Source organism: Danio aesculapii, chromosome 13 (assembly GCF_903798145.1).
Source record: "Danio aesculapii chromosome 13, fDanAes4.1, whole genome shotgun sequence".
Lineage (NCBI taxonomy): Eukaryota > Metazoa > Chordata > Actinopteri > Cypriniformes > Danionidae > Danio > Danio aesculapii.
In genome coordinates, this window is record NC_079447.1 from 51,086,802 (window position 1) to 51,111,602 (window position 24,801).

The 24,801-nt window shown below is 37.6% G+C and overlaps 1 protein-coding gene across 1 annotated transcript in view; it reads right to left on the reverse strand.

Moving 5' to 3' along the window:
- plpp4 (phospholipid phosphatase 4) overlaps positions 1–24,801 on the reverse strand; it is a 152,740-nt gene that overhangs the window by 48,727 nt on the left and 79,212 nt on the right. The window contains exon 2 of the mRNA XM_056470385.1: positions 1,642–1,750. Coding sequence (XP_056326360.1) covers positions 1,642–1,750 — 109 coding nt within the window. The remainder of the gene's footprint in view (positions 1–1,641; positions 1,751–24,801) is intronic.

The following is a 24,801-nucleotide window of genomic DNA, read 5'->3' on the forward strand; positions in this document are numbered from 1 at the left end:
GCTATTAGGCATTTAGCATGGGGCTATGAGTCATTTAGGGCAGGGCTATCAGGCATTTAAGGTGGGGCTAAATGTCATTTAAGGAGGAGTTATCAGTCATTTAGGGTAGGGCTGTCAGAAATTTAGGGTGGGGCTAAGTGTCATTTAAGGAGGAGTTATCAGTCATTTAGGGTAGGGCTATCAGACATTTAGGGTGTGGCTATGAGTCCTTTAGGGAGGGGTTATCAGTCATTTAGGGTGGGGCTATCAGGCATTTAGGGTGGAGCTATGAGTCCTTTAGGGAGGGGTTATCAGTCATTTAGGGCAGGGCTATTAGGCATTTAGGGTGGGGTTATGAGTCCTTTAGGGCAAGTCTATCAGGCATTTAGGGTGGAGCTATGAGTCCTTTAGGGAGGAGTTATCAGTCATTTAGGGTAGGGCTATCAGGCATTTAGGGTGGAGCTATGAGTCCTTTAGGGAGGAGTTATCAGTCATTTAGGGTAGGGCTATCAGGCATTTAGGGTGGAGCTATGAGTCCTTTAGGGATGGGCTATCAGGCATTTAGGGTGAGGCTTTGAGTCCTTTAGGGCAGGGCTATCAGGCATTTAGGGTGGAGCTATGAGTCTTTGGGGGCAGTGCTATCAGTCATTTAGGGTGGGGCTATCAGGCATTTAGGGTGGGGCTATCAGGCATTTAGGGTGGAGCTATCAGTCATTTAGGGTAGGACTATCAGGCATCTAGAGTAGGGCTAATCAGGCGTTTAGGGCAGGGGTATCAGGCATTTAGGGTGGAGCTATGAGTCCTTTAGGGAGGGGTTATCAGTCATTTAGGGTAGGGTTATCAGGCATTTAGGGTGGAGCTATCAGGCATTTAGGGTGGAGCTATCAGGCATTTAGGGTAGGACTATCAGGCATCTAGAGTAGGGCTAATCAGGTGTTTAGGGCAGGGGTATCAGGCATTTAGGGTGGAGCTATGAGTCCTTTAGGGAGGTGTTATCAGTCATTTAGGGTAGGGTTATCAGGCATTTAGGGTGGAGCTATCAGTCATTTAGGGCAGGACTATCAGGCATCTAGGGTAGGGCTAATCAGGCGTTTAGGGCAGGGCTATCAGGCATTTAGGGTGGATCTATGAGTCTTTTAGGGCAGTGCTATCAGTCATTTAGGGTGGTTCTATCAGGCATTTAGGGTGGAGCTATCAGGCATCTAGGGTAGGGCTATCAGGCATTTAGGGTGGGGCTATAATTCCTTTAGGGCAGAGTTATCAGTTATTTAGGGTGGGGCTATGAGTCTTTTAGGGCATGGCTACCAATCTTTTGGGGGCGGGGCTATCAGTGCATCTAATTTCTGCCTTGCTTTCATTCATTCATCAATCTTCAATTTTGTTAGTAACAGCCATCTTCCAATGATCCAAACAGTTCCCAGAGGAAAAAGTCATGCACTGCCCCACGTTTTTCTAACTTCAGGACCATTTCACTTACATGTATGTCAAGATATTGGAAAAACAACAACAATCTTAACTTTAGTCTCATGTTGACTTTAAAGATCAGCTTAAAGAAGTGTTGGGGTTAAAACCAACTTATAGAGGAAACAGGCAGCACAAGACTAAACTGAAAAAATAAAAGACACCAAATGAGAAGCAGACACCAGAACATGTTACACTTACAAACATGACTCTCTTTGGGATGTGGTCTGATTCCACCAGAGGGTTCTTGTAGAGCCAGAGCTCCTCAGGCTGGATAATCCTCTCAAACGGCTCTAGGAACTCTGTAAACCTAAAAAAAAACAAAAAAACATGGCGATCAGAGGCCTGTTGCACAAAACCAGTTAAACAAACTCTGGGTTTACTAGAGGAGTAAGTTTTGGGTTGATAAACCCAAACAAATCCAAGCTGGTTATGATCAGAGGCCTGTTACACAAAACGAGTTAAACAAACTCAGGGTTTACTAGCAAAGTAAGACTTGGGTCGACAAAACCAAACAAATCCCAGCTGCTAAAAAGCAGAGGACTGTTGCACAAAATAAGTTGAACAAACTCTGCGTTTACTAGCTGAGCAAGTTTTGGGTTGACAAAACCAAACAAATCCAAGCTGGCAAAAATCAGAGGCCCATTTCCAGAAATGAGTTTAACAAACTTCGGGATTAACAGCAGAGGAAGTTTTGGGTTGACAAATCCAAACAAATTCAAGCTGGCTAAGATCAGAGGCCCATTTCACAAAACAAGTTAAACAAACTCAAGGCTGCAACTTGACAAATCCAAAGATATGCAAACTAGTTAAGATCAGGTCATGTTGTTTCCCAACACTTGATATAAACGTTCTCTGTCAACGTGTATACATTTTGTTACTTTACCATATTTTAATAAATGAATCAGCACTCAACTTTATTTTTTAAATTATTCATTCATTCATTTTCTTTTTGGCTTAGTCCCTTTATTACCCAGGGGTCTCCACAGCGGAATGAACTGCCTTTTTTAAGTTGTACAAATTTCAATTTAACTGATGTAAGTTGAAATAACATGAACTTGAAATTAAACATTTTAATTTACAAAGAGGCTGCATGTCCAAAAGCATGTCCACAAAATGTATGAATAAACATGTGTAATATTTACATTACACAAATACAAATTATGTACAAATACAAAATATTTTTGACTATTATTATCATTTTATTACATTTGTTTTCCTAAAATGAAGCATTCTGCTGCAAACAGATGAATTATTATTAATATTATTATTATTATTATTATTATTATTGTTACTGTTGTTGTTGATATTTTTATTGTTATTACTATTATTATTATTATTATTATTAATAATATTATTACTATTTTTGTTATTGTTGTTGTTATAATTATTATCCGTTTTATTTTATTTTATTTTATTATTAATATTATTATTGTTACTGTTGTTGTTGATATTTTTATTGTTATTACTATTATTATTACTATTATTATTATTATTATTATTATTAATAATATTATTACTATTTTTGTTATTGTTGTTGTTATAATTATTATCCATTTTATTTTATTTTATTTTATTATTAATATTATTATTGTTACTGTTGTTGTTGATATTTGTATTGTTACTATTATTTTTATTATTATTAATATTTTTATTATTATTGCTATTTTTGTGATTATTGTTGTTGTTATAATTATTATTCATTTTATTATTTTTTTATTATTATTAATATTAATATTATTATTATTATTATTATTGTTGTTACTGTTGTTGTTGTTGTTATTGTTGTTGATATTTTATTGTTATTATTATTATTATTGCTATTTTTGTTATTATTGTTTTGTTGTTGTTGTTATAATTATTATCCATTTTATTATTATTATTATTAGTAGTAGTAGTATTAGTAGTAGTAGTAGTAATAGTATTAGTAGTAGTAATAGTAGCGATATTCCAATCTTCCTAAAAGGTGTTGAATAACACACATCCAGATCAGACCCAGGACTGGATTTAGTGATTTTAATTCAGAATTTGACCTGATTACATTCAGCAGCCAGATACTCCTGCAACTCTGGCACATAAAAAGAAATCCTCCAGTCTACTAGAAAATCACAGGTTTTGTCCAGTTTGATCTGAACTCTGCAGGTGAGTTTTCCTGTCAGGCTGGAATAGAAGAACCCTGCTGTAAAACATTTCACTCCATGTATTAAACATAAAGTGTTCGGCGAGTGCTTTTCTATGGTTGAGCGAGTTTAAGTGATCATCACAGAGGAAAGACCAGCGATGGAGATAAAACACCCACTTTTTTCCCACTTTTAACATAAGAGCAGGTGCAAACATTTCTAGCTTAAATGTGCAATGTTTGCAGTGTCAGACACTCAGGAATTTTAGTTGTACAAAAACTTTGCATTAAGTTGCTTAAAAAAGTGCAAACCGATAATGATGACGCAACACTGTACGAAATATCTGTTCATGAACAGTTTCTGTATTTAGTGAATCACAAATGTTTTCTGTTTATTTACGGTTGTGAATTGCATTATGGGATGTTGATCTCTGCTCTGTCCACTTTTGATGCTGAAAATTCAACTCTACAGTTTAACAAAGTGACTTTTATTGACATTTTAGTATTTTGAAATAATATAATGTATAAGAAATAGCTAATATATAGAGGAATAAGTCTGTAAAATAACAGAAAATGTGCTGGCAGTTTATTACAAGGTTTTTGTAGCATAATATACAACATTAGACATTTAATATATCACATTAAACTATTACAAATGTTCATAAAAGTCATTTTTTCCAATTTTTCATGGTTAAACGTTGTTGGGAGAAAGATCAAGATGATGCAATTTCAAAAGCAGAAATAAATGTGGGAAAAATAAAAACTAAATATGGAAAAGTGCTAAATTACAGATTTTTTTTTTTTGTTTAATTACTGACATGATAATGTGTTTTGCAGTTTATATAGTATTATATAGTTTATATTTATATAGTAATAGTTTCATAATTTACCACTCTGCATGTGAATCTTTGATTTATTTAACTTGGAAAATATTTGAAATAAATAAATAAATAAATAAATAAATAAATAAATAAATAAATAAATAAATGTATTTTTTCCAATATTTTTTTTTAAACTGCTCCAGAAACACACACACAAAACACAAACAGTAAACAAAAAAGTAATATAATTTCTGTAAATATATTTTAATGTATGTATATATATATATATATATATATATATATATATATATATATATATATATATATATATATATATATATATATATATATATATATATATAATATTTAATTAGATATTAATTACAATAATAATTGTGTATATATATGTATATATATGTGTTTCCCAGTACTGGGTTGCAACTGGAAGGGCATCTGCTGCATAAAAAATAGCTGAAATAGTTGGCGATTCATTGTGCTTTGGCAATCCATGATGAATAAGGGTCTAAGCCAAAGTCATATATATATAGGCAGCACAGTGGCGCAGTGGGTAGCACAATCGGCTCACAGCAAGAAGGTCACTGGTTCGAGCATTGGCTGGGTTAGTTGGCGTTTCTGTGTGGAGTTCTTCTCGCTGTGTTGGGGAGAAGACATGTGATATAGGTGAAGTGGGTAAGCTTAATTGGCCGTAGCGTATGTGTTTGAATGAGTGTGTATACTGTAGGTGTTTCCCAGTGATGGGTTGCAGCTGGAAGGGCATCCGCTGCGTAAAATATCATGTTGGATAAGTTGGTGGTTCATTCCACTGTGGCGCCCCCAGATTAAAAATAACTAAGCCAAAAAGAAAATGAATGAATGAATAAACATTTCACAATTTTGTACTGTATTTTTGATTAAATAAATGTGAGCAGAATCAGCTTAGTTTAAAACATTTAAAAAACCTACTGACCCCAAACTTTTGACCAGTACTGTATCAGCTGGAAGGGTATCTGCCGCGTAAAACATATGCTGAATAGTTGGCAGTTCATTCCGCTGTGGTGACCCCTGATAAATAAGGGACTTAGCCAAATACACACACACACACACACACACACGCGCACACACACACACACACACACACACACACACACACACACACACACACACACAGTCAAGCCTAAAATTATTCTCATCTCTGGCGAATTCTGACTTTAAGTTACTTTTAATTAACCAACCAGCAAGTTTAAAAAGAAGTTCTCCCAAAACATAATAAGATGATTTACAAGAGGCGTCACTGTGGAAAAAATATTTCTCATCTTCATTATTTATATTTAAACTAAAAATTTTAAATCCTAATTTGCCGGACATTATTCATAATTTCAGGTTTGACTATCTATCTATCTATCTATCCATCCATCCATCCATCCATCCATCCATCCATCCATCCATCCATCTATCTATCTATCTATCTATCTATCTATCTATCTATCTATCTATCTATCTATCTATCTATCTATCTATCTATCTATCTATCTATCTATCTATCTATCTATCTATCTATCTATCTATCCATTTATTTATTCATACAATCTCACTCATCATTTGCTTGGATTTTAAGAATAGTGAATAACCGAAGGTCTTTATAACTCATCTCTACAGAGAATGCTCTGTACAATATCTCTGCAGGTATACATCACACTGAGATCTGCCGGAGGTTCAGTTTATGTCTTCATCTACAATTGTTCCAGGACACACACACACACACACACACACACACACACACACACACACACACACACACACACACACACACAGTCACCGTGAGGTATTAAAGTATTTCTGAATACGTGTAGATGTATGATACTGTCCATCATTTTAACTCACGCCATTAGAATGAATATAAGTAACTGATGTTTCAGATAATCCGAGGTGAGCAGCAATAATTCATCATATCATATATTCAGCGCAGGATGAGATGACAGACTATAGACCATGGCTTTCTTTCCTTTGTTTTGCTTTATTTTCCAAATGAGATCCCATATAATCCTCTGGAGAGAGCGAGCGCACCGAAGAGAGAAATGTTATTCATGCGGCATTAACTCCGAATTACTTGTTACCAGAGATTGTGTTTAATTAATCTGTCATGCGGTATACGCTACTATGCTCAGTCCTGTAGCAATGACCCCAGGGAGGAGAATTCGCACACAGCGCTAATTCTTCCAAAAGGCCATGTTTACCAGGCTATCCTGGCAAAACTATGGCTGCAGAGCTGCGTCCTCGGTCCTCGGTATTCTCTGCTGGAAGAGCAAACACTGGCAACTCTTTCTTCATCCTTTGGCTGAAAATGCAGTGTGATTTTCAAGGGATGCGCAGTTAAAAATGAGAAGGAAAAAAGATCTTTCTATATGCTAATGACTTGTCTAAAACTAATTAGAGTCAGAATTCAAACAACCGTACGCAATGAGCCGAGATTGTCACACTCTACATTACACCACATTCAAAAACGCTTTCAGCTCGATCTTCACTGCCTAAATCATGCCTCACATCAAAACGCTCGCTATGTGATCTTAAAGTTGCCATAATATCAAATGTACTCCCATTATTTGTATATGTATATAGTAGTGCCTGTTATTTTTTTATTAATTTGCCCTCATAGGCTTTAAAGGGGTCCTATTACGCCCCTTTTTACAAGATGTAAAATAACTCTCTGACGTCCATAGTGTGTGTGTAAGTTTCAGCTCAAAATAGCACACAAATAAAGTTTATACTCTCTGAAACTGACCCTTATAGGCTATGATCGCTTTAAATTCTAATGAGATTGTGCTCTTTTCAGAAGAGGGCGGAGCTACAAATGCCTGTGTGTCAGTATCGTGGCAGATTCAAAAACAAGACTGACGTCCTATGCTAATGAGGGAGAGATTTAGCTAGTGGGCGGGGCTTTCCCCCTCTGATGACACGTACAAAGGGAGAATGTCAGTCAATTATATTATGTGCGATTATAAAAAATAAATTAATACATTTTTACTATTAGAAGCTGGTTATATACAGACCTTTCCCACACAACTGAGTTTAAACCCCTTATAAAAGTAATTTTAGAGCATAATAGGTGCCCTTTAATCAAATAACATAACCTTCTCTCCACCCTCTGAATGACTTCTGGTCACATGGATTTTTTTTAGGATGAGGCTATCAGTCCTTCATGGCAGGGCTATCAGTTAAACAGTAAACTGCACTCGCAAGTAAATCTGAAGTTATATTGTGTGATGTCTAAATAGAAGTCTAAACGCTGACAATATATTAACTTTTGTTTTTCTCCTCACATTATTTCTTGTAACTCTCAGTCTCATACTGTACCTACAGTGGGGGAAATAAGTATTGAAGTATCAAATAAGTTTGCAGAGCGTATTTTTTAATAAACGCTTCCAAACAAAAGGTGTTCGAGTCAGAGACTGAACATTTTACACATCCAAAAAAGCTTCGGCAACAAAACAAAAAAAAAACCTGTAGGATCAATGATATAATACACCTCACAATTAATGAGTCAACTTGATTACAGTTATGCAGCTAACAAATGCAGCTTCTGCACAACTGAAATCAGCCTCCAAAATGAGACGAATTCAGAGACGAATCCACTTGAGGTGATTTCTTATTCGAATACATATAAATTGGCTTATTCGTATACAGTGTTGGCACCTCCATTGTGCGTCTCTCTTGTTCCTATTGCTGTTGTCAATCTGGAAACCTGTTTGTGCGTGAAGTCTGAGGAGGGAAAATAAAAACGCTCTCAATTATTTAGAACTTGAACTGCAATACCTAAACCAACCACTACAAACAGCACAATTAGGGCTCTATTTTAATGATCTAGGTGCAAAGTCTAAAGCGGATGGTGCAGAAGCATTAAGGGTGTGTCTGAATCAACTTTTGCTATTTTAAGTACGCTACAAAAACCTTGTAATAAGCTGACAGCATTTCTCTATATATTCTTTCTTCATTATATCATTTTAAACGAATTAAATGTCAATAAGAGTCACTTTGTTAAAGTGTAGAGTTGAATTTTCAACATTAAACATCGACATCAATTAGGCAATAATGCAATTAACAACTGTAAATAAACACTTGTGATTCACAAAATACAGAAACTGTTCATTAACAGATATGTTTACAGTGTAATGCAGATGATTCAAAGAGCATCAAAGTGCAGTTCCTACAATGTTTGCTTATTTGAACACAATAGCATTGCATGATGCATTTACCTGCTGTAAACGTCTAGACAGAATCAAATGCAACACACAGACACATAACAGCACATCTTTAATTTACATATTTTGGTCACATGTTTTTCTGCATCTGCATTGTGTGAATTGATTGCCTACAGATGCGTTTATCCGTGTCTGATCAGCACACTCTGCACTGTCACTTCTGCAGGTATTCTGGATATTTAAGCACCAAAATGAACCTGTTTCACTGAATCACCCACAAATCATCAGCAAACAGAATTTGATTTAAAAGAGACGTTTTCATCTATTTTATATGCATGTAGTCAGCAGGAATGCATTAAATGATGGAGATGTAGCGCGGTGCACTTTCAGCATTTTAAAGCAGGTGCTGTTCAGTCCAGGTAAAGAGTGTCGCATCATAAGCTTCACAGCCTTCACACACAGAAACTACATTCAAGACTGAGATCTGCTGCTCTGCAAACTAACTTTCACACAGATTTTTCGTTTGCAGAATTCAGCTTGCAAATCCTGCAGCAAAATAAAGCAGATGAGTCTTGAAAGATATATATAAAAATATACAATTGCAAAAGTACCTTAGAAAATAAGCAAGCACTGTAATGCACTTTTAATGGCTAATTTGTAATAATAATATTAATAATAATAATAATAATAATAATAATCAAAATCATATACACTGTAAAAAAAAAAAATTCTAGTCAAGTTTCTCAACTTGCATCAGTCAAACTGACTAGAACTGGAGTGCCTAAACTCGGTACTGGAGGTCCAGTGTTCTGCAAAGTTTAGTTCTAACCCCAATCAAACACACCTGGGCTAACTAATCAAGCTCTTACTAGGCTTTCTAAAAACATCTGTGCAGGTGTGTTGAGGCAAGTTGGAGCTAAAATCTGCACAACACAGACCGTCCACGACCGAGTTGGGCACACCTTGACTAGAATATTACACTCTCCAGCCACTTTATTAGGTACACCTTACTAGAACTGAGTTGGACCCCCTTTGCCTTCAGAACTGCCTTAATCCTTCGTGGCAGAGATTTAACAAGATACTGGAAATATTCCTCAGAGATTTTACTCCATATTGACATGATAGCATCACGCAGTTGCTGCAGATTTGTCAGCTGCTCATCCATGATGCCAATCTCCCATTTCACCACATCCCAACGGTGCTCTATTGGATTGAGCTCTGGTGACTGTGGAGGCCATTTGAGTACAGTGAACTCATTGTCATGTTCAAGAAACCAGTCTGAGATGATTCACACTTTATGACATGGTGCGTTATCCTGCTGGGAGTAGCCATCAGAAGATGAGTACACTGTGGTCATAAAGGGATGGACATGGTCAGCAGTAATACTCAGGTAGGCTGTGGTGTTGACACGATGCTCAATTAGTACTAATGCACCCAAAGTGTGCCAAGAAAATATCCCCCACACCATTACACCACCACCACCAGCCTGAACCGTTGATACAAGGCAGGATGGATCCATGCTTACATGTTGCTGACGCCAAATTCTCACCATACCATCTGCATGTGGCAGCAGAAACGGAGACTCATCAGACCAGGCAACGTTTCTCCAATCTTCTATTGTCCAGTTTTGGTGAGCCTGTGTGAATTGTAGCCTCAGTTTCCTGTTCATAGCTGACAGGAGTGACACCCGGTGTGGTCTTCTGCTGCTGTAGCCCATCTGCCTCAAGGTTGGACGTGTTGTGTGTTCAGAGATGCTCTTCTGCAGACCTCGGTTATGACGAGTGCTTATTTGAGGCATTTGCACCCACAGAACTGTCGCTCACTGCATATTTTCTCTTTTTCATTCTCTGTAAACTCTAGAGATGGTTGTGCATGAAAATCCCAGTAGATCAGCAGTTTCTGAAATACTCAGCCTGTGTGGCACCACCAGCTATGCCACGTTCAAAGCTGCTGCCATGTGATTGGCTGATTAGAAAGTTGGACAAGTGTACCTAATAATGTGGTAGGTGAATGTGAGTTAAACTTTGTATAACTTATTAAAAATAAGTTTTAACATTTTTAATAAGTAACATAAAATAAGTCAGGCAGTTCATTCTGCTGTGGCAACCCCTGATTAATAAAGGGACTAAGCCGAAAAGAAAATGAATGAATGAATGATAAATAAGTCCCATTTTTGGGTCCCCTTAAAACATTTCCGTTGTGTTCAGCGCATGTGTTGTAAGAAAATGCAGCCATTTTGCTCATTTGTTTGTTTTGTGAGAAATTGCAGTCCATTTTGTTAATTTGTTTGCATTGTGAGCATATCCAACACATCTGCTGTTAAACCGATGAAGATCTTTTCTTAATGTGTTAGGGATTTTTGTAATTGCATGTGTTTTCTTAAACTTAAACTCTCCAGGCCATCATATAAATCGTGGTCTCGCCCAAACGTCAAGCTGAGCCCATGAGTAAAGTGTCGCAAGCGATCTTCACGCAATAATATGCAGAACATTATTCTGCTGGCTGAAAAATCTGGCTCCTGTCTTGACGTATCTCTGTGACAGCCCTGGCCTCTATAAACAGAGGAATAAAAGTGTCCAGGGGCCGCTGTCAGATTACTTGTTCAGGCAAACAGAATGCTCTCTGTGTGTCAGTTCTTCTGCATGTTCACAGAGTGCATCTGGGAAGATGAGAGCGTGATAAATGAACTTGAAGTGGTTATCAGGAGTCGGGACAGTGTGAAATGGGAAGTGTTTACTGCACACGGGCTGTATAATGTGCTCGCCGCTCTCTGTCTGCATGTAAACACTCTGACTGCAGCTCTGTGACACTTTTAAGCATTGAACATTTCTGAGCAGACCTCTGGCTGAACCATCGGCTTGCTTGAACAGTAAACAAAACTAAACTAAAAACTAAATAGGCATCTTGGACTAGCTACAGCATATTGTTTATTTCATGTTATAATAGCTAGAGTAAAAATGCTGGGTTATTTCAACCCAATTTGAATAAAATATGGACATTTAGCCTCTCATGTGCTTTGTCCTAAAGCCACTACTGTATGCTTAGTGGTTGGCTGGCGGCGTGCAGGAAATACACTCATTACTAAACCATATTTACATGCTATTTCAGACTGAATATTCAGAGTAGCGGTGAACAATATAGAGAGCACATCACAGGCTGTCAATGTTCAAAAATTAACCAATGTGAATATAAAAGCAACTTCAGCTCAGTAAAGCAGGCTAGGTAGAATATCGCTATTTACTGATGTTCTGTTGTTCAACTAAATAAAAATCTACATTATTGATGCTATTAAAAGTCTGAAAATAGTCACATCAGTCTTTTACTGGGAGATTTCAGTGGCTGAACAACACTTCTGTGCATATAACCCATTCATAACAACACAATCTACATCAGCTCTGAGTGACTAAAAGAGTTTAACACAGAACATCACCTGTCTAAAAGAAATACCTCAGCCATGGTGTTGTCTTTCCTCCAGCGTGCAAAACTCACTCCAATATTGATTCAGGAGTTTAAAAAGTTTTGATTCAGCATTTGTTTTTATCGCTGTCTCTCTCTCGTGTGCACATGAACGTGTTGCATGTGTACGTGTAAACGGCGGATCTGAATGAACGTGTGCGCAGATGTACAAATCTACATTTGCTGACAGACAGTTTGGGCTACTTATTAGAATTATGGCAATTGTCGGCTCAACAATATTTAATTGGAACATTTTTTAGTCTCATGCCTTACCCAGAATATAAAAATACATATAAACACATGTAGATCATTTCCTTTAATCATTACTATTGAAATGTGAAGAGACTTTCAACCAGCACAACAACACATGTACCTGAAGACAATCAGCTACTGCAACTATAACTCAGCAGTTGGTTTTGTCCATATCTTATTTAAAATTGGGTATGGTTGAGTATTTTTTGCTTGATAAATGCAGAGCTCATTGCTAAATATATATCTCTTATAAAATATTTCCCCTTTTACTAAGGAACGTGACAAGAAAATTAAAAATAAATTTTAAATATGGCAAATTCATTTATTCATTCATTCATTTTCCTTCAACTTAGTCTTTATTTCAGGGGTCACCACAGTGGAATGAACCGCCAACTATTCTAGCATATGTTTCATGCAGTGGATGCCCTTCCAGCCACAACCCAGTACTGGAAAACATCCATACACACTCATTCACACACATACACTACAGACAATTTAGTTTATTCAATTCCCCTATAGCGCCAATGTTTGGACTGTGTGGGGGAAACCGGAGCACCCGGAGGAAACCCACGCTAACACGGGGAGAACATGCAAACTCCACACAGAAATGCCAACTGACCCAGCTGGGACTCGAACCTGAGACCTTCTTGCTGTGAGGCAACAGTACAAGTCACTGAGCCACCCTTTCGCCCATATTGTTATTATTACTAATGTTTATATTATTATTATATTATTATTATTATTATATTATTGTTATTGTTATTATTATTATTATTATTATTATTATTATTATTATTATTATTATTATTAGTATTATTATTATTATTATTAATAATTTTAATATTATTATTATTATTATTATTATTATTATTATTATTATTATTGTCGTTGTCATTGTTTTTATTATTGTTATTATTATTATTAATTTTAATATTACTATTGTTTTTATTATTGTTATTATTATTATTATTATTGCTGTTTTTGTTGTCGTTGTTTTTATTATTGTTTTCATTATTATTAATTTTAATATTACTATTGTTTTTATTATTATTATTATTATTGTTGTTGTTGTTGTTGTTGTTGTTGTTGTTGTCGTTGTTTTTATTATTATTGTTATTATTATTATTAATTTTATTAATACTATTATTTTTATTATTATTATTGTTGTTGTTGTTGTTGTTGTTGTTGTTGTTGTTGTCATTGTTTTTATTATTGTTATTATAATTAATTTTAATATTACTATTGTTTTTATTATTATTATTATTATTATTATGGGCGTCACGGTGGAGCAGTGGGTAACACGATCGCCTCACAGCAAGAAGGTTGCTGGTTCGAGCCTCAGTCAGTTGGTATTTCTGTGTGGAGTTTGCATGTTCTCCCCATGTTGGCGTGGGTTTCCTCCGGGTGCTCCGGTTTCCCTCACAAGTCCAAAGACATGTGCTATAGGTGAACTGGGTAGGCTATATTGTCCATAGTGTATGTGCGTGAATGAGTGTGTATGGATGTTTCCCAGTGATTGGTTGCAGCTGGAAGGGCATCCGCTGCGTAAAACATATGCTGGATAAGTTGGCGGTTCATTCCGCTGTTGCGACCCCGGATTAATAAAGGGACTAAGCCGAAAAGAAATGAATGAATTGTTCGTTCATTCGTTTATTTATTTATTTATTTATTTATTATTTTTTAATTTATTTATTTATTATTATTATTATTATTATTCCTTTGTAATGTAAGTTTAAGTGACGCTTATTACCCCATTCTCTCATATTGTTCGCTAATACTTACATGTACATACTGTACTGCAATAGCTACACTACAACAACAACAACAACAACAACAACAACAACAACAGCAGCAGCAACTAATCTGTAAATTTGGTGTTCGTACAACACAAACTGCAGACAGTAATCTACAATGTGACCAGTTTTCCTGCTTCTGAGCATTCATGCATCTATCAATAGCTTTTCTGTAATAATTGGCAAATAACGGCACTGTGAAACACTGAGAGACTGACATAAGGAAGTGTAGGAGGGTGGGAATCTCTCTCTCACAGACACACACAGTCGTGTCTATCATTGTTTTTTTGACAGTCTGCCACCGCCGCAGTCTCTCTGACACAGTGCCAGGAGCCTCCGCAGATCACATAAAACATGTCTGTTTAGCGGAGCCGCTTGAACACACACAAACAAACACAAATCAGTGTGAGGCTCCGCTGGGTTCATGCTTTGAATAGCAGGAGTCCTGTGAGGTGTCGAGACTGTGACTCTACAGACTCCCACACGTGTCCAAACAAACACAACACCTGAGGAGAAAACACACCCATGACAGATCGGCACTCGGCAAGCGTCAAAACATCCATAGAAAACAGAAAAATTTGATGTTATTTTACTTTTCACAAAGAAAACGATTGGCGACGCACTTGCGCAGTGGGTAACATGATCACCTCACAGCAAGAAGGTTGCTGGTTCGAGCATTGGCTGGGTCAGTTGGCATTTCTGTGTGGAGTTTGCATGTTCTCCCCGTGTTGGCGTGGGTTACCTCCAGGTGCTCCGGTTTCCCCCACAACCCCAAAGACATGTGGTACAGGTGAATTGGGAAGGCTAAATTGTCCATAGTGTATGTGTGTGAATGAGTGAGTATGGGTGTTTCCCAGTGATGGGTTGCAGCTGGAAGGGCATCCGCTGAGTAAAAAATATGCTGGTTAAGTTGGCGATTCATTCTGCTGTGGCGACCCCAGATTAATAAAGGAACCAAGCTGAAAAGAAAATGAATAAAGACTAACAGAAATGCCAACTGACCCAGAGACCTTCGTACTGTGAGGCCAATGTGTCTGTTCAATTAACATCTTGGTATCATTATTAATTTACCATTATATATATAACGATGGAACCACAAGACAAGTGTTGAAACCACAGGCTTGGCACAAGATGCACCATGAAGAGTTTTGAGAAGGGCGCGGCAAACAAACTTGGCTTTCTTTCTTCCAAATGCCTGTGTTTTCCCCTTCATTCTTTAATAAGAAAAGCAAAGAAGATGAAAAAGAATGTGAAATTGAAAAGACACTTAACTGCATCCTACTTAATAAAGCGTCTCTATTTATTTAATTTTTACAAACAATGTCCAAAACCCTAAACAATGGATTAGTAGCACTTCTTGTGATTAAATGCCTTTTAAAGATGCATCTCTTGTTGTATTCCTCTTTCATAACGCACTGTTGTAACTGGATAAAAGCACTGGCTAAATTAATAAATGTAAATGTAATGAGTCAAATTTCTTGCTCTTTTCCACCTGATTTCTGAACTCAAGTCAGATGCATAATGCATAACACACACACACACACACTGCCTGTAGCTCCTTTTTCTTAATTCACAGGCGTTTTCCATTTATTTTCACTTTCAAAGTGTATGAAGTGGCCTTGACTTCTGCTTCTTCAATCTATCTATCTGTCTGTCTATCTATCTATCTATCTATCTATCTATCTATCTATCTATCTATCTATCTATCTATCTATCTATCTATCTATCTATCTATCTATCTATCTATCTATCTATCTATCTATCTATCTATCTATCTATCTATCTATCTATCTATCTATCTATCTATCTATCTATCTATCTATCTATCTATCTATCTATCTATATATATATATATATATATATATATATATATATAGATTTTTGCATAGTATGTCCCTTTTAAGTCAACTTAATTGATTTGTATTGGGACAACCTGAATGAATAGTGTGGAGGCACAGCTGATACTATTCACAGCATGTCAGAATATACCATCCCAACAGGGGCATGTCAAAGCAAAGTTAAAATCTTCCTGCTTAAAGACATTCAGAAAGATTCATCTATTCCTCCAGATGTAAATCGTGCATTACAGCACCGCTCTGAATAGCTGCAGCTGGGCTAAAGCTGAATACTAATGTGTGTGCGGCGCTCCTGGTGAACCTCGACCACAGCCTTGACCTTGTAAAGTACAGGTAAATGCTTTCTAAGATTGTGTCTGCGCTTGACATATGTGGCAACCAGTTCAAGGCAAAACTAGATCACTGTCTTTATAAAGAGAGTCTACAGATGTCATCGTGACCAGAAAACAGATGCCCTGCACAACTACACTACCTGACAAAAGTCTTGTCGTCTATCAAAGTTTTAGGAACAACAAATAATAACACTGACTCAAATCACTGATTAATAAAGTCATCTGGAGTGGCAAAGAAAGCCTTCTTGCAGGACTCCCAGAGTTCATCACGATTCTTTGTGTTCATCTTCAATGCTTCCTCCATCTTACCCCAGGCATGCTCAATAATGTTCATATCTGGTGACTGGGCTGGCCAATACTAGAGTACCTTGACCTTCTTTGCTTTCAGGAACTTTGATGTGGAGGCTGAAGTATGAGAAGGAGTGCTATCCTGCTCAAGAATTAATTTATTTTATTATATGAAGTCAATCTAGTGACATATATACTTGCAAAATAAAAGAAAGTTTTGCAAACAAAAAAAAGTATGGAGCAAAAAATAAATAAAAGCAAATCTCCTAAAATTGCTTAGCGAAAATTCTTTTTCGAGAAATAAAAATTAATTTTGCTTATAAAAATAAAGAACTGCAAAAGGAAATTTAAGTTTTGAGAAACAAACAAAAAATTACTGCAAATAAAAATAAAGCAGTGCAAAAACACTTAAATATTTGCAAAAAAAACTATATATATTTGCAAAGATTCTTTATAGCATTGCCTTTACAAAACGTTACAATGGAAGTTTTGCGTTTACTGGGCTGTAAGACCACCTTGGTGATACTGTGTCTCCAGGTGATGACATCGCTTAAATGGAGGCAGGTCTAGGCCTACCATAAACGCCCAAGTTCCCTCGACTCCGCCCACTTGTCAAATCAGGGCCACGAAGTGAAACGCACAGAAACGTGAAGTGCATAGTGAAAACAGCATCGCAAACTCACAACTGAATAAAAAGCTAATTAAAATGAGCATTGCAATTGACTCGACGGGTTTTGTGAAGGTATATATATATATATATATATATGAAGGTATCTATATATGTTTACAGACAGGAGGTTAAGGAGTTGGCTGTCTGGTGCAGTCACAACAACCTGGAGCTCAACACAATCAAAACAGTGGAGATGATAGTGGACTTCAGGAGAAACCCCCCTGCTCTCCCCCCCACTGAGCATCATGGACAGCATTGTGGCAGCAGTGGAGTCATTCAGGTTCCTGGGCACCACCATCTCTCAGGACCTGAAGTGGGACACTCACATTGACTCCATTGTCAAAAAAGCTCAACAGAGGCTGTACTTTCTTCGTCAGCTGAGGAAGTTCAACCTCCCAAAGGAGCTGCTGAAACAGTTCTACACCTCCATCATTGAATCAGTCATCTGCACATCAATAACTGTCTGGTTTAGCTCAGCTACTAAATACGACCTCCAAAGACTACGTCGAATAGTTCGGACTGCTGAGCGAATCACTGGTACAACCCTTCCTACTCCCCAAGAACTGTACTTATCCAGAGCGAGCAAAAGAGCTGCCAAAATCACTCTGGACCCCTCACACCCAGCACACTGCCTCTTTGAACTTCTACCTTCTGGTCGACGCTACAGAGCACTGCGCACCAGAACAGCCCGACACAGAAACAGTTTCTTCCCTCAGGCAATCCATCTCATGAACTCTTGATGATAATAATTGTGGAGCCAACATCACTACTTGCCATACACGTTTATACACATATACACTTATTTAACAACACACTTTACATGCCAATTTGCACATAACAGCTGCACATATAACGTTGTATATAGTAATAAACATGTACATACACTTGTCAATCTGTATATTTGCACTCACTACTTCTATTTTTTTTTTAAATATATTTATTATCTGTTTTTTGTCCTGTCTCTGTAATCCTGTTGCACTGTAGAAGCTCTGTCACCAAAACAAATTCCTCGTATGTGTGAACATACCTGGCAATAAAGCTCTTTCTGATTCTGATTCTGATTCAAGTATTTATTTTTGCTTAGCGATTTTTGGAGATTTGCATTTATGATTTTTTTTTTGCAAATACATATGGCCCTAAATTGATTCCATATTATTACCCCTAAATTCTTGTGGCAAAACTCTTACAGGGCTTTTTTTCTTACTAAATAATAAGATGCATTTAATTATCTTTGCTATTTACAATGCACAGTTGTTTTTATTGCCTCCGTCAGATTTAAGTGACAGTATCAGTGCAGACACTGTGTTGTGTAACCTGTCTTAAATCCTGTTTGTCTCTCTTCTCCTCCTCACAAGACACAAAAGAGATTAGAAACCTCTGGGTGGAGAACATCAATGTAAAAATCGGAGAGGTCGTTGTAGCTAATGGAGAAATCTGATAGACAGATTGGCAGGATTGAATAATGGCAATCACATCCATCCTCCAAACACCGACCTCCGTCTGAGAGAGAAAGTTTGGGGACGTTACGAATGAAAGAAAGGCCAGGATCAAGACGCAGAGAAAGCACGTTTCTCCCACACGTGAGCCGCCGATCAATACGTCAATGTCAGGACTATTCATCTCCGGTCCTGCACGGCCACTGTCCTGCAGAGAATGTGCCAATGCTACAAAACAAAATGCTATTTTTTGTCTCTCTATATGTAAAGAAAGAGGAAAGCAACATGATCAAAATCTATGAAATGCTATTTATTATGCTGTAATTATGCATTTAAATACCTACTTTTAAAATTTAAAACTTAAAACTTAATTTTAAAAATGTAAAACTTAATTTTAAAAGTATAAATTGCCAGAAAAAAAATAAATGTGCAATTTTGTAAAAAAATTGCTGTAAAATTTACAGTTTTATTGGTCATTTTGGTTGCCATTACTACTGTAAAAATGTATAAGTGCACTGTAAATGAACAATTACAATGGTGCTGTAGTTTTACAGTACAGTTGTAATTACCAATTTACAGTGTGCTTGTAAATGTTGCCAGTAATACTGTAAAATGTACAAGTATGCTGTAAATTAATAATTAAAATTGTGCTGTAAAACTGCAGCACATTTGTAATTGTTAATTGACAGTGCATTTGTAAATTTACAGTATAAATTGCTAGTAAAAAATAAATGTGCAATTCTGTAAAAACAACTGCTATACAATTTACAGCATTACTGGTCATTTTGGTTGCCATTAGTATTGTAAAATTCACAAGTGTGCTGTAAATTAATAATTAAAACTGTGCTGCAGTTTTACAGCACAGTCGTGATACTAGTATTACTTCTAGTATTACTGGCAACTAAAATTGCCAGTAATATTCACTTTACAGTACATTTCGAAGCACTTCCCGAGACCTTTAACTCAAGCGGCTAGCAGAGACTGGCTGTCAGCCTGAAGCAGTGAATGCTTCAACCCAAGCCTGGCCGAGAGCCTCCAGATCTGGGTGTGCTGGACCGGCCGCCGTGGGCTGGATTTAGTCACAGCTTGGCATTTTGGAAGATCAGGTTCTCAGCATGGTTCCCAAGAGACATCTGCTCTCAAGATAGAAACCTTGGCAATAATCAAGCCGAGTGTCACTCAAAATGTCCTGGATGTCCATACGGCCAAACTAGAGGTCTGCACAGGACCGTTACACCCTTCTTAAAGCGATTCAGTTCATCCCCCCTCCCCAAAAAACACAAACTAAAATAATAAATACATAAGAAAGAAAAAATAAATAAATAAAAAATAATAATAATAATACATAATAAATAAATTATGCTTAATAAATAAATAAGAAATACATAATAGGAAATACTGTGGAAAAATCTCCTTGCTTTGTTAAAAATCACTTGGAAAAGTTTTGAATTGTGAAAATAAACAAATGAAATTTGTTGTCAACTGTATGTATAGATTGAGGTATGCAATATGATCAAAACTGTACTTCCCAATATGAAACAAAAAAGTTGCACACTCAGAAATAAAGGTACAAAATCTGTCACTGGGGGCGGTACCTTTTCAAAAGATACAGTTTTGTTCCTAACAGGTTATTAAAGGTACATGTTAATACCTAAAAAAGCACACATCTGTACCTCATAATATTTTAAAGGTACAAAAATGTCCAAAAGTGTACCTTAAAATATACTAATGCGCAGCTGTAAAGTACAAAAGTGTACCACTTGAAAACCTCCTGATAACGTCCGAGGCTCAGACACACTCTCCCAATTCAAAACTAGATTAAAGACCTATCTGTTCAGTAAAGCATACACTTAGTGCACCACTTAGGGGGCTTCCACACAGGTTCTGCATCTTGCTGATATACACTGTAAACATCAGCTACGCTAATTATTTTCTTTATTCTCCATTTCCACCTGGGGATACTCTTCCCGAGGCCCTCAGACTATGCAGAGTCACTGATTCGATCCAAGATCAACGACGAGATGATCCCAAGGTTTCCATATCCTGGACCTGGCCGAATCCTGAGCAGCTACTGTGATGGTCATGGAGGAGTGGAGAACATGAGACTGATTCCTGTGACGCTCCAGAGACAGACGAGTCTTCGCTGAGGCCAGCTTCCAGCCTCCGCCGCTGAGACTGCAGCTCTGCACAAGAAGTTTGGCCAGCGGAGAAATTAAAATGGTCGTGCCCAACTGAGCCTGGTTTCTCTCAAGGCTTTTTTTCTTCACTTCCGCCATTAGTGAAGTTTTTTTTCCCTCTCCGCTTTCGCCACTGGCTTGCATGATTCAGGATCTGTAGAGCTGCGCATCGATGGATTTGCCCTTCAATATTTGGACTCTCAGTAGTGATTATTAAACTACACTGAACTGAGCTAAACTGAACTTAAACACTACAAACTGAACTACACTGTTCCTATTTACTGTGACCCTTTATGTGAAGCTGCTTTGACACAATCTACATTGTATAAGCGCTATACAAATAATGGTGAATTGAATTGAAAAGGTACCGTCTTAAGTGACAGCTTTTGTACCTTTATTTCTGAGATTTTGGGCAGCTACTGTATTTGCACTATGTGAAAATAGCAGTGTGTTAACTGTAAAAGTGTAAATAGTGCTATTTGTACTCGTGTGCAACATGAGTTGAATGCACATCAAGTCAAATCCATGACTTTTACTTCATAAATGCAAACTTCCACCAAGAAAGGCTTGAACACAGCACATCCTCTATCTTCAATCCTAATAAAACACACTTGAACCAGCTAATGAAGGTGTTCAGGTTTACTGAAATCCTCCAGGAAAGTGTGCAGGTTCCCAAGAGGCATCTGCACCCGAGTCAGAAAAAAGCCTCTGTCACTCAGAATGTCCTGGATGTCCATGGAGGTCTGTCTATTCCACTCCTTCTTAATATTCCCCATGTGTTCACCGGCTGTCTGCTTACAACCATATCCTTGCCAACCCCACCAATTATCTTAAAATCCTGCTGAATTTCCAACACTTAAATTTCATCAGACCACAAAGAGATTGAAGATAATAATAAAAAATGTAAAGCATATGCTGGAATAGTTGGCGGTTCATTCCGCTGTGGCGACCTCTGAAATAGAGACTCAGCTGAAGGAAAATGAATTAATCAATTGTGTAAGAGCTAATACACAATTGATGTAATGTAGTGCCCCTGAAAGCAGGAGAGCTAGGCTTTTTCAGCACAGTGAAATAGTTGTTTTTGAAAGTCTAAATGCCAACAAATATGGATTGAAGTTAAATATTTTAGTAGATAAAAACATGCTGTGAATTTTGGGAATGATTTCATCTGTCTTCAATACATGTTGACTTTTGGACATTACAATATGCTGTCGCTGGAATCATTTTCCTTTGGCTTAGTCTCCATTTCATAGGTCTCCACCGCGGAATGAACCTCCAACCATTCCGGCATTTGTTTTATGCAGCGAATGCCCTTTCAGCTGCAACCCGGTACTGGGAAACACCCATACACACCCACACTCACATAAGCTGGAATAAATTGTAATAATCACCATCAGGACATGAAATTAAAAGTCTAATGAATGTGAGACTTAGGGTGCTTTCACATCTAGACTTTTGTTTCAGAACCTGGTGCGTTTCCCCAGTTACCATGGGTTGTTTGGAATTATGTAAATCCAGCAATCGTGCTCAAATCAGCGCCAAATCGGTCTGAGATCGCCTGAATGAGGTGGTCACGGCTTGAGTGAAACAAACTCTGGAGCGGATCGATTGTAGTGAGAATGCAATATGATCAGAGCCAGGCTATATCACAGTGTATTATGGATATGTAATAGGCATTTATATGGCTATATGAAGAGAGAATTATGAGTAGGACAGGATAAATGTGGATTTCCGGTAAATGTGCATTTCATGTCAAATACGTAAGTGAAAGCATGTTAACTATTAACGAGAGCTGCTTATCCATTAGGAAAATTGACCAAACTGCAGTTCGGGTTTAATTTCTATCATTTTAGACGGGGTTGGGCCGGGCTTGAGCTTGCGCAGTAAATGAACAGTCATGTGATGCATTTCGATTAGCGCGAGAAAGTAGTCAAATTGTTTGTTACAACATTAAAATCCCTCCCTGCAAAGGTGAAATAAATGATGATGTGAAGGCAAAAAGAGCGAATTTTGACTGCGGTCAGGCCAGCCGCCAGTTCATAAAGAACGGTCATTCTAGCCACCAAGGTATTTCTGCAGTCGCTCGTACACTGCGTATTATTGTAGAGTACTAAACAGCAATGTACAGCAAGCTGACAGGGAAGATGACCAGGTCACTCGCTACATTGAAACTGCTGTCATGGAAAATGAAATGGATATTCTTGGCTGGTGGAAGATGAACAAACAATCCTACCCAAAACATCATGCATCCCGGTCAGTAGCAGCAGCAGTGCTGCTCAGTGAGCGCAGGACTGCGCTAAAGCCATTTACAGTGGATTCAATAATGTTCCTCCACAAAAATACGTAGCCTAATCTTGGTGAGTAAAAGGCTTTCAAATTATAAGTTGTTTAATATTCAATTCACCTTTATTTGTATAGCGCTTATACAATGTAGATTGTGTCAAAGCAGCTTCACATAAAAGGTCACAGTAAATAGGAACAGTGTAGTTAAGTTTGTAGTGTTTAAGTTCAGTTCAGTTGAGCTCAGTTCAGTGTGGTTTAATAATCACTACTGAGAGTCCAAATACTGAAGAGCAAATCCAATGATGCGCAGCTCTACAGATCCTGAACCATGCAAGCCAGTGGCGACAGCGGAGAGGGAAAAAAAACTTCACTAAAGGCGGAAGTGAAGAAAAAAAACCTTGAGAGAAACCAGGCTCAGTTGGGCACGACCATTTTAATTTCTCCGCTGGCCAAACGTCTTGAGCAGAGCTGCAGTCTCAGTGGCGGAGGCTGGAAGCTGGCCTCAGCGAAGAGTCGTCTGTCTCTGGAGCGTCACAGGAAACAGTCTCATGTTCTCCACTTTTCCATGACCATCACAGTAGCTGCTCAGGATTCGGCCAGGTCCAGGATATGGAAACCTTGGGATCATCTCGTCGTTGGTCTTGGATCGAATCAGTGACTCTGCATAGTCTGAGGGCCTCGGGAAGAGTATCCCCAGGTGGAAATGGAGAATAAAGAAAATAATTAGCGTAGCTGATGTTCACAGTGTATATCAACAAGATGCATAACCTGTGTGGAAGCCCCCTAAGTGGTGCACTAAGTGTATGCTTTACTGAACAGATAGGTCTTTAATCTAGTTTTGAATTGGGAGAGTGTGTCTGAGCCTCGGACGTTATCAGGAAGGCTATTCCAGAGTTTAGGAGCTATAAATGAGAAGGCTCGACCTCCTTTACTCGACTTTGCTATTCTAGGTACTACCAGAAGTCCTGAGTTTTGAGACCTTAAAGAGCGAGTTGGATTGTAGCGAGACAGAAGATTGGTTAGATAAACAGGAGCTAGATTATTTAGAGCTTTATATGTAAGAAGCAATATTTTAAATTCAATACGAAACTTAACAGGCAGCCAGTGTAAGGAGGATAAAATTGGGGTGATGTGATCAAATTTTCTAGACCTGGTTAGAACTCTGGCAGCTGCATTTTGTACTAATTGAAGTTTGTTAATAGAGGATGCTGGGCAGCCAGCAAACAGAGCATTACAGTAGTCCAGCCTAGAAGTCATAAAAGCATGGACTAGCTTTTCTGCATCTGAGATGGATAGCATACTTCGTAACTTAGCGATATTTCTCAGATGAAAGAAAGCAGTTTTTGTGACATGGGAAATATGATTTTTAAAAGTTAAATTGCTGTCTAATATGACACCCAGATCTTTTATAGTAGAACTAACGCTAACTTTGTATCCCTCTAATTCTAGGTCGAGTTGTGAGATCTGCTGTGTACAGGATTTTGGCCCAATAAGTAATAATTCTGTTTTGTCTGAGTTTAAGAGAAGATAATTGTTGGTCATCCAGTCTTTAACATCTTTAATACACTCAGTTAGCTTGGACAGATTAGACGTCTCGTCAGGTTTAGTTGAAATATATAATTGAGTATCATCTGCATAGCAGTGAAAGCTGATCCCATGTCTTCTAATAATGTCTCCCAGGG